The sequence below is a fragment of the Phalacrocorax carbo genome, chromosome 12 (genome assembly GCF_963921805.1).
Source record: "Phalacrocorax carbo chromosome 12, bPhaCar2.1, whole genome shotgun sequence".
In the NCBI taxonomy this organism is placed as follows: Eukaryota; Metazoa; Chordata; class Aves; order Suliformes; family Phalacrocoracidae; genus Phalacrocorax; species Phalacrocorax carbo.
In genome coordinates this window covers 1,913,752-1,925,282 of record NC_087524.1, presented here as the reverse complement: position 1 = coordinate 1,925,282, position 11,531 = coordinate 1,913,752, and the positions used below count along the sequence as shown (strand labels likewise).

Below are 11,531 nucleotides of genomic sequence, written 5' to 3'. Positions count from 1 at the left end.
ATTAATCAGGAGCAATTCTTCTGAATTCAGAAGTTGTTCTGTGTATTTACACCAGTGTGGTGGAGGAAGGAGTAATTTCTCTATACAATTATTTTCCTTGACATATTACTTGGTGTCTGGGTTTGTCATGTCTTGAGCTGGGATCCCGGACAACTTACAAGAGGAACCTTCTGGGTGGATAGAGGAATGAGATTGTTATCTTTGCAGTCTTCCTGCTGTTGAGTCTTTCCTCGAGCAGGGAAACCACCATGTAGCTGTAACTGCATGAAGTGTTCTGTCGTAGTGGCTGTTGGCTACTCTGCCGTTTGTGCGTTTCAAGGAGCTGAGCAGCAGTGGAGCGAGCTGCCAGCTTCCACTGAGGTATTGTAAAGTGTTTTACAGAGCATTTAGCCGCAGCAGGGAGTGAAAGAGCCTCATCATCCCAGTTTGTCTCCTGCAAGGTGCTGCCCTCATCAAGCACTGCTACAGTGTAGGGTTGTGATGGCTGTACTACTGTTTGCAGTGCCTGGAAAGGGTGTGGTTTTGAAATCCCATCGGGTAAGGGTGAAATATCATCCCCACTATGCCACACGTTCTCCTGAATCAGACAGGTTAATTCTGTGCCGACTTGGGTGTGTTCCCCCAGCTTGCAGAGCTTCGGGCTCTGCCTGTTGCTCACTTGGAGCTAGCACAGGAACTTCTGCATGTTACACCTGTATACAAAGTAGGCACAAAAAACATAGATCCAGGACAAAATACAGCATCTTGCTAGTCACTCTTGGCAGGTGGGAAACGGGTGCGAGGGGCACATAGGGAGGCAGAGCTCTGGTTTGGTTTTGATAACTTGCTAGCAAGCATTTGCCCTTTGACTCTTCTCCCTAATTTTCTCATGTATCCCTTTTGCAGATCTCCAAGCCTTTTGACGGCAACCCGAAGTCCCTAAGAGAAGTTGCTGCAGCTCCTGGCATGGATGATGTTAAACTTCTCACTTGCCTGGAGCAGGTTGCTTCTGCCATGGCATATCTTCACTCCAGGAGGATCATACACTGCAGCCTACAGTGCAGTTACATTTACATTAACTCTGGTCACAGTTGCCCAGAGGTATTTGTTCTTATTCAGTCTTGTTTCAGATTATTCACTAACTCTAACTGGACCACTGCTGCCTGTAACCGCAATCCACTTCCACCCAGGTAGACCCTGCACAAAGAGAGCCCTTGGCAAAGGAGCAGGGAAGTACACACAGATGGACGTTAGGAGCACAGCGCTACAGTCATAGATGGTTTGTCACATGTTGAAGGATGCTTCTTTAGTTACGTTAGGGCAGGGAAGTTTGCAAAAACTTTAGTCCTTTTTTTCTTAATAAGGCAGTAATGCAGTCAGGTGGTAATGCAGCCGCCCCAGGCAGAGATTCATCACATGCCAAGGTAAGTTTCTGGGGAAGACGCATCTCATTGTTCTTCTGGAAGTGCTCAGCTCTGTCCCATGAGGAAGGCTGAATAAAAAGCTTATATTGACTATCTTAACTTCTGAAAGGCTAGCTTAGATTAGTGTTGAGACAGGTCAATCCATTATTACTCATCTTTGAACTGGGGAGCAGTGATGCTGGTCACTGCTGACAGAACACAGATAAACTGCCCAGCAAGTCCTGCACAGTTACAACTACTGAATTCTTGCTGCTTTTGCTGAAGAGTCAATAAATGCTGTGGATTTAAATCCCCCCTCTTCCCCTTGTCTTCTGAAAGGTGATGGCAAAGGTTGGTCGCTGGGGAAGAGCAGTCTGTCTGCCACATCCAGGGACAGATGACAACCTCTTTGAGCCTTACGTTCGCAAAGTTATGCCAGCTGATGCAGCCAAGTGGTAAGCGCATTGTTATGTTTTACTTCCCCTCTCTTCTCTGTCCATTTCCCCACCACAAACTCTACCTTATCCATCCACAGCGTTAGCCAACCTCTTGTTTCACAATATTGACCTGCTTCTTACAGCTCCTGTGAAAAAGAGGCAAATGGTGAGGGTTTTATCTTAAAGTTGTGTTTTCTATATTCTGCCTCATATCTGTTCAAACAGCAGAACACGGTTGTTTCTTTGCCTCAGAGAAACTGTCTTATAGCTTTTTATCCAGCAGAAAACGTGGACATTCTGGCAAAAATTGAATTCTCCCATAACTCCGAACATGGGAAAAAATGCTGTGCCTTGTGCCCCCTTTCTCTTCAGCAGCTTAGATATATGTCCCGTGATGCACCATTGTCCCCCCACTTCTCTCCTCTTACTTAGACACTTGGCCATAGGCACTAGTGCAACGTGCGAACTCAGGCCTCTGCATCCACAGTGAAAAGCATGGACCACTCTGCTTTGCCTTGCCCGCTAGCTCTAGAGTACACAGAAACATGTTAAACCAACAACCTGGGCATTTCTTCACTAGGGCCGCCCCAGAACTGAGAACCGATGGGCTCTATTCCCGAGCATCAGATGTCTTTAGTTTTGGGATTACGATATGGGAAGCTTTAACGGCCCCGTTGACAAAGCTGCACATGTACAAGCCGCTGAAACCTTTCAGCTTGCTGAACAGCAAGGAGGTAAGGACAGTGAGGGTGTTTTGGGGGGAACTCCGTATCAGCGTCTCAATAACTCTGACATTGCTAGGGATGGGAAGACCCATTTTCCAGTTTTCTCTTTCATGTGCAGAAAGAAACCCCCACCACAAGTGTGGATGTTGCCATTTCTCCAGGGGCCATTATCTTCTCCAGAATTCAGTCAATATTTGGACTGAGAAATATTCCACCATGTTCTGAGTGTAGCACCTGCAATGCTGGTCACGGGACTCCCTTCTTAGATAGAAAAGTGCATTTTACCCATAATCTGTTCTTCTCTTGATCTACCTTTTCTCATATGAAAGCTGTGTTGAGGCTTCGTGGAAATCTCTCTCCCTCCCTGCTTATGCATTTACCCTGGTCCTGAGGGCAGGGGATCTGTTCGATGGTGCTGTGCTGGCTGCCTGCCCATCAGTTCCTCAGCATCCTGGTGCTGCCTTCCACCACAGAGACTTTTGAACCTGTAGATTGGGTGTGATGGCTGAGCAGTGACCTCAATGCTATTAGATTCTGCAACTTTTTTGGAGACTGTTCCTTCCCTCTGCCAAGGGAATATGAGTTTATCGCCCTTAGTAATAAAAGGCTGCGGTGTAAACTTAAACACGTTGCTAAAGAACACAATAGTCGTACAAAACCTCTATTCAGGGAAGTATTTATTCCTACTAACTTCACTTATCATGTAAAAATTACTGCTTGTTATGCAATTATTACGCAATTCATTGCAAACTTGACAATTTTTGATGCTAGCAAGTTTGTTGTGAGGCAAAGTTGCACATACAGAAAGCTAATGTGACATTGTTTTTGTTGTCTGGATAAATAAAAACAGGTTCTAAAATTCACGGAGTTAGGAAGTTTTCCTGGCGATTTCGGCTTTCCAAACCTCACCAGACTGATTGCGTGCATGAAAGCCTGCTGGAACCACAACCCCACCCGGAGACCTGCATTTCCTGCCATATTAGAGATGATCAGACAGGAAATACAAGCAGTCAGGTAATGATATTCACTTGCACTCCTTTTTTTGCACAGCTTTGTAACTGGACATTCAGTCCTACTGGTGAGTGAGTGGTAATAGCTTCGGGTTTGCTCTTAACCCAGGGAAGTCTCCCAGCCTTTAGTTTATAGCCTCAGTCAAGGCCAACACTGATTTTTTTTTTTTTAAATTTATTTTTTTTTCCTCTCCTGGAATAGTCGTGTTACTAAAGAACTAATTTGTCGGGGGGGGGGGGCAGGTGGGGAGGAAAGAGGAGACAATTTTATCTAAGTGCCCTTTTGTGTTTTGGCTGGCGTTTTTGGGGGAGATAGAACTGTCTTGGGTAGGGCTGTGTTAGAACTTTGGTGTCCAGTCAAGACCCAAGAGTCTTCTGCACCACACACTATGTCTGAGGAAGATAAATGAGCCAACACAGAGCCATATATTGCTGTGGTGACCACTTGCAGTAGGAGAGCAGCTCACGGTCCCTGGGGCATTGCTACGCTGCCTCACAAAGGCTCAGCGTTACGGGAGGGGAGCAGCAGGCGGGAGCCTGGCTCGTGCAGACCTCCGCTTAGGTCTTGGTGGCGTGGGCCCAGCGTGGTGTCTCCCTGCGTGCACACCCCCAGTGCCATCTGCCTCTTCATAAACCTTGGAAAAACGCTCGGACCAAGGCTTCTCACATTATCTGCTCAAAGTTTGTTACAAATTCCACATTGGAGGCAGAAGAGCGGGAGAGTTGTTCAGGTGCCAACAATATAATAATGGAGTTAACACTCCACTGCCAGATAAGCTGTCCTGGAAAGGCTGCATTTGCCTTCAATAAATTCCCCAAGGCACAGAGACTTGCTGTCTGCTTCCTGGGAAATTTATATTTTTTCCTGTTAGCCTATGTAAAAATAGTGTAAAGCAGCAGAAAAATGGGCGCCAGCCTCTTCCGCTTGCTAGCTCAGAGAGCCGCTGCAGAACACAGAGCTCCAAAGGGGAAATCACTTCCCTCCATAGGACAAACCCCAGCCTCAGCAGCATCCTGGGGAAGTCAGCCGCTCACTTCAACAGGAAAGAGATCTGGCCTCCATGTAGATCTGCCACAAATGTCTCCACTGAAGGTTTAAAATGCTAAAATATGGTAAATTTCAGCATGTGTTGTCTGAGGCACGGTCATGAAGCACAGTCCTGCGGCGTTGTCTGCTTGAAGAAGTCTTTAACCTAATGGACAGCAATGAAGATTTCTGCTTGTCTCTATCTGTGCTTTTCATGGAAAACGCTTCCCAAAATCTGAGTACAGGGTACAGAAAGCAGACGTAGAGACTTGTCTACAGCAGAATTACCTACTGCGTGCTGCGTGACACCCGCAGTCAGCCCGGCAGCTCGCTGGGAGCAGCACTGGGGCAGCACGGGGTGCACACGAGCTCCGGAGCATCCCACAGCTTTCCAAACCAAGGGGAAATCATGTGGTGCTTCACGCTAAGAGCAGGTAGATGAGTGTTTCTGGTAGTGAATGCTCCTGAATAACGCCGGGAGCCAGCCGTGAGTCCAGCCGCCTGGGTTGGCACTTGGCGTAATCACAGCCCAGCAGCAGGATGTGGTGTCACTTTTTCTCTCCTCTCTCCAAAGGGACTTGGAGCATGCCAGGCTGGCAGCAGTGCCTTCCTGCGTTGACATGCAGGACTACGACTCTGTTTACTTTGGGAGCAAAGCCCCAGAGGAGGACTCCTTCAGCCATATTTACAACGTGGTTCTAGAATTAGAACCTAATCTCCCACGGGCTGCTGGCAATGTGTTGGACCCTGCTGATCCCCCCCAAGGCCAGCTGTTAGAGGGGAACGGTCTTTATTTCTCCAAGCAAGACAAATGGGGAGACATGGTTGGTGAGTTTGAGGCAAAAAGAGGAATAGATAGGAGCCCAACTACTTTGAAGGAGACTGGGTGGTATGGTGACACTGGCATTAACTGGCATTATCAATAACAACGATGAAAAAGCTATTGGACTTCTGCAAATCCCTGACTCCTGGCAGATGGAAATCCCAGCATAGCCAGTACCAGCCAGAAGAGGCCACTGGGATCTCATAACACTCAGAGGACCCTGAACACCTTTCGCGATCACTGGTGGGACCGAACCGCAAAAGGACACCCTTTCTCCTGTATCCTCCCATTCTGATCAGAAATTATTCGCAAACTAGCTAAGCAGCAGGAGTTGTTAATTTCTCAAAATAACACAGTATCAGTTAACACAGAGGATTCCACCAATGGTGGGGTTTTGGTTTTGGGTCTATGGGATTGTTTGGGTTTTTTTTTAATTTGGTTTTTGTTTGTTTTGTTGTTGGGGGTTTTTTTTGTGGTTTTTTGGGGGGTTTATGTTTGTTTGTTTGTTTTTTGCCCTCCCTCCACAGGGCACCTGCCAGCCTTTCAATGGGCTGTTTAATAATGACACTATTTCTAAACACTGTTCCACACTATTTCTCCTCTGGCATGGAGAGTGCATCAGTGGTAGGCAGGAACCCAGCCACCTTCCATAAACCACCTCTGGGACTGTACCAGAAGGACTTTGCTTCTGTTCACTTTTAAAAAATATTTGTAGTGTTAATGTATGAGTACGTGACCTTGGGAATAAAACTGGATGGTTTTTGTTTACTGAAACACAATTGTCATAACAACCAGGGTTGGTTTGTTTGTCTCCAAAAAACCGTTTGTGGATTTGGATGGAAACTAGACCACAACACCAGAATTTACTTCCTGCTGGAGGGTCACGCTTCTTGCCCCCCTACTACATCAGCTCTGTCACTGGGTGAATTAAACACATGCTAAACTGTATAACACCACATAGCTGGAAATGTGTGCAGAGGGTTGCGAGAAGAGGAGCCAGCAGCCGAGCCTGGCGCAGACCAATGCTCCATCTCTGCCAAAGCCTGTCTGATAGCGGCCGGGAGTGCGTGAACACGTATGATGCAACTCTGCCTCCTTGCAACATGCTTTGTATTGATAGTCAAAGAGTCAAAAACGGGGAGTTTGGGAGAGGGTATGAGGCTTTCCTCACGCCTCCAGTCACAGCCCTGGATGGGGACAAGAGGAAGACTAAGCTTGTGTGAGGAACTGTAGCAGGATTCCAGCTGCGCGGTTCTTGACAGGATTAGTTGCTGAGTTCATGAGATTAATCACAGAATCACAGAATCCCAGGTTGGAAGGGACCTCAGGGATCATCTAGTCCAACCTTTCTAGGAAGAGCACAGTCTAGACAAGATGGCCCAGCACCCTGTCCAGACGACTCTTGAAGGTGTCCAACGTGGCCGAGGCAACCCCTTCCCTGGGGAGATTATTCCAGTGGTGACTGTCCTCACTGTGAAAAATTTCCCTCTCGTGTCCAACCGGAATCTCCCCAAGAGCAACTTGTGTCCATCCCCCCTTGCCCTCTCCATGGGATTCCGTGTAAAAAGGGAGTCTCCATCTCCTTTGTAGCTGCCCCTTAAGTCCTGGTACATGGGGGTGAGATCCCCTCTGAGCCTCCTTTTCTCAGGGCTGAACAAACCCAGATCTCCCAGCCTACCCTCGTATGGCAGCTTCCCAGTCCTCTGATCATCCTGGTGGCCCTTCTCTGGACCCCTTCCAGCCTGGCCACATCCTTTTTGTACAGCGGGGACCAGAAGTGCACACAGTGCTCCAGGTGTGGCCTGACAAGCGCTGAGTAGAGCGGGAAGATGACTTCTTTCTCTCTGCTGGCGATGCCCTTTTTGATGCAACCCAGCATCCTGTTGGCCTTCTTGGCCGCAGCAGACACTGTTGGCTCATGTTGAGCTTCCCCCCACCAGGACCCCCAGGTCCCTCCCCACAGAGCTGCTCTCCAGCCAGGTGGCTCCCAGTCTGTGCTGCGCTCCCAGATTATGTTTTCCCAGGTGCGTGACCTTACACTTCTCCTTGTTGAACTTCATAAGGTTCTTGCTGGCCCACTCCTCCAGCCTATCCAGATCCTCCTGCAGAGCAGCTCTCCCTCCTGGAGTGTCTGCTTCCCCACTCAGCTTGGTGTCATCTGCAAACTTCATCAGGCTACACTTGATCCCATTATCCAGATCACTTATGAAGATGTGAAATAACATTGGGCCCAATTAAGGGATTCTTAGGTTGAACAGAAGGCAAAGTGTTGTTTGGCATTAGGTGGCAGCACTGAGAACTGTCCTGAAGGATAACTTGCTGTCTGACCTGCTTGTCTTAGAAGCAGCATGTGGGTATAGAAAGAAAAATTCCTGGAGCTTAGGTGTTGCAACATCTGTGTGGGCATCCAGCTTCAACGGGCACAAATATCAGCCGCTAGGTACAATATTTCTGGTAAGGAGTATATGACATTTAGCACAAGCTCTAAATGAACGTCACGCAGGTTGTCAAAATTTCTGTAGCCTTGCCACACGCATGGTGCATATATCCCAACGTTGCAGGCTCAGGTGTGTCAGATATGGTCCATGTAACCCTTCTCCACTGGTGTAATCACATTGCACGTGGCTGGTTAGGTTGTACAACACATTGCCATCACTGGGGCAAATAATGTGCTCAGCCAGAGGCCTGGGAAGAAAGAGGGTCTGCAGAGCACCTGAGAAAACAGCAAGTTTGCAGCACCTCGATCTCTGCAGCACAAACCTCTTCTTGGCGAGCAGTGATCTGGAGAGATTGTTTTGTGATGGTGACTGTTTGGACCCAGGAGCTCTCCTTGGCTCTGGGATAAACCAGCCAGCAGCAGAAAAGGAGTGGAGGACTGTCCCAGACACCCCTAGTTCATCTCTTCCTGTGTTAGGGACTCCTACCAAATGTCCTGGTCGCAGAGGATACAGATCTCTGGGGCACAGTTCTCAAAGAGACGGTTATGGTGACTTGTGTCTCTGGGTAGTTAGGAGTACGAGGAGACCTTCCACCCCAGTTATTTGCTCTGTGCTCTCTCCACACAGGTCTCTTGCTTATTCTGGGAGCACTGAGTCAATCTGCGATTACACAATGCAACAAGACTTTCCTATTTGGACCAAATAAATCTCTGGGTCCGTAAGCAGTGCAGCGCACTGCAGCGCCCAGAAATGTCCTCTCGTGCTGGAGGGTTGCCGTGCTGCATCCATAGGGCCCTCAGTCTGCCAGCCCTTGGAAATACGCCTTCTCTTTTAAGATGGGAAAATTGTGACATACATGATGCATCGTCCTTGTGCAGTGCCACCTGTTACTGGCATTCTTCTTATTTATGGTTTTGATTTGGGAAGTAGAAATAGGTTTGGGAGTCTTTAGGGAGCAAAAGAAGGATAAGGAAAGCAAACATTTGTATCATGGTTGACTGGTGTGCTGTTGATGCACTCACTGCAAGGAAGGCCTTCCTCTGTGTAACTTGAGCTAGAACAGCAGCATACTTGACATCACACCAAGCTCTCCCAGATCAATGCAAGACAATATTGGAAGAAAATTCCTAGGCAGGGCTCCTTAAAGGGTTTTTTTTGGCTGTAGATAATGTGGGTGTTTGACTTGGTTTACTCTTCTTTAGAGCTTACTGCCAGCAGTGACGTTCTGCTGCCAGACTGAAATGGAGGGAGAAAAAGTGGTTAACTGCAGAAGTTACCCTCAGAGTGCTACGGTCGCCTGGTTCCTGTTAGGTTTTGAACTCCACCTTTAGAACAAAAAACGTGTTGATACGAATATTGATAGTTTTGGCTTTATAGTCATCAGTGGCCTGAGCATAAATGATCATTTCAAGGGTGGAGCTATTTTCAGCTATGATTCAATCCCCCGGGACATGCCTGTCTGATTCCATTAACTCCAGTGGGCCTGTAGATGCAGTGGCTGTGGAGCCCGTTATTTTAATTTTTGAGATATAAGGAAAGGCCCAAATTTTTTGCCAGTGGAGATAGGTGAGAGAAAAAGCATGTAAAGAAAGGAATTTGTATTGGTTTTTTGCTTTTTCTTATTTTTTGCCAAAAATTTGCTTAACCCAGCACAGCCATAAACTATGTATCGGATTATTACTTATCAGATTATCACACTGATAGAGCAAGACTATATATCCATGACACCAGCAGGTGACAAACTTTGGTGTATATCCATAAAATTAAGTGAAAAAAACAACGGCTGAGGCAAGTAGTTTAAAATAATTTAAAAATTTTTATACCATGGTTATAAATTATCCAGAGAGCTGTGTGTGTTTTTGTAAATACTTGCTTTATCTCATCTAAGTTTGTTCATTACTTTCAGTTACTCTTTATATCAGCCAAGATTTATTTCCCCTCATGGCAGAAGTGCCTCTGTGACCCCTATAAGTCCCTTGCTTTCCAGCAGCAGAGTGTGGCTGCGTCTAAGGAATTAAATGGGACCCCTTGACTGGACACCTACCAGTGCCTCTCCCTGCTTCTTCCTCCTCCGCAGCCCATAGTCCCCTCATCCTGCCTTTATTCCACCACATGCTGCCTTTCAACCCTGTCTACCTGCTGCCCCCAGAGAGTTCTTCATTACCTACCAGGTGCTCTGTGCTGAGGTTTCCTGCCAGCAGCACCCGGAGCCCTCTGCCTCTGGCACCGCTTCTTTGGGGAACGATGAGGGACTCGTGCGGCTTTTCTGGGGCCATAGATCGCCTAGAGCCCCCTCTCCTCTTTGCCTGCAAATGCAAAGTCTGTGAGCCATTCAAAATTCGCTTAGTGCTCGGGCTGATGATTTTCTGCCTTAATGGCTCATTCTCCCAAAGGCAGCGCCCTGCAGTCGGCAAAATATATTCAGATGGACCAGGGAAAGCAAAATAAATACGCTGCCTCCAATAGTGGCACAAACCACCGTGGCATAAGGATGACTCCACTGTTGAGGCTAGGGCTTGGGGAAACTCAATTCAAACATAGGAAAAACACTTTATTATTTAAAAAGAAGGTGGTGATGTTCTTTTCAGTTTTTATATTTTCCTTTATTAAGGCCGAAGTACCTTAACGCAGGCCTTCACCCTCACCCTTATATTGGAAGGTACACTGAAAGAGGTCATGGAAGTTCGCTCTTCATTTTCAATGAAAGCTACTTAGAAAGTCTGATGTCGGACCCTTTCACCTGATGCCTGGATTAACTGAGTTCATTAAGAAATATTTAACCAACCCATTTGCACTGATAAATCAAATATCCTCTTGCCAAATCCCTGTAAAATATCAGATAAGCCTCGCACTGTGTCTGGTTAGTTTTTATTTATACTTTGTTTTGCTTCCAACGGCTGTATCATCTGAGCTACTGAATACCAGCAGAGCGTGTTGCGCTGTACCACATGTGGCTCGCTGGGCATCTTTTGCCTTAGCACCGCTGGGAGAGTTACTTCAGTTAATAACCCTGTTTGTAAGTCAGATAGGAAGAAGGCAGGGTTACATACCCAGATTTATTTTTCTGAATTCAAAATTTTCCTTTGAAACGGCATATATTTCACACCTCTCACGTGGGGAAAAGAAATCATAGTTGATGTTCTCCTCTTTCACTACTCAAATGAGTTTAAGCCAAAGGATAGGGGACACCTTTCATGTTTTTGAGAAAGTGCATTAAGCACCATCGTTTCCAGAGGAGGTGATTTATGCAGGAGAAGGTGGTGGCTAAGAGGATGGGATGAGCCACCTTTCACACTTAAGGGAGGCAGGGATGAGAGCTGCAGCAGAAGTCTTTACATGGGCCTTGTTCACCAAGTGGTCCCATGCACGAAACCTGCAGTGGGGGAGGACTGGAAGAGCTTGTTACATGCTTCTGCTGTAGGATGGGGCAGGAAAACCAAGCCTGGACTCTGGCAGCTGCCACAGAAAAGAAAGGTCCCTGTGGACTCTGAACCAATCGCTATCAAACATTAAATGAAAATCAAATACAATGATTTGCTTAGAAAGCGCTCACTTCAGCATGAAGTACACTGATATTTTGCTTTAATCCAGTGAACTCTGTCTTTGGTTCATTGGCAAGTTCATCTTTTATGTCACCTTCCATGCCATTGCTGCTTGTGTCCTGCTAGAAAAGCACTGTTTGGTCACCT

General features: G+C 47.0%; 1 protein-coding gene across 1 annotated transcript; it reads left to right on the top strand.

The window, feature by feature from the left end:
• The first annotated feature begins 391 nt into the window (after window positions 1-391).
• Window positions 392-6,216, top strand: LOC135315548 (insulin-like growth factor 1 receptor). The gene is made up of 5 exons (XM_064464489.1): window positions 392-1,080; window positions 1,722-1,837; window positions 2,400-2,553; window positions 3,395-3,558; window positions 5,156-6,216. Exons 1-5 carry the CDS (start codon window positions 946-948, stop codon window positions 5,505-5,507), a joined length of 921 nt encoding a protein of 306 aa, XP_064320559.1. The 5' UTR covers window positions 392-945; the 3' UTR covers window positions 5,508-6,216.
• Window positions 6,217-11,531: the final 5,315 nt, after the last annotated feature.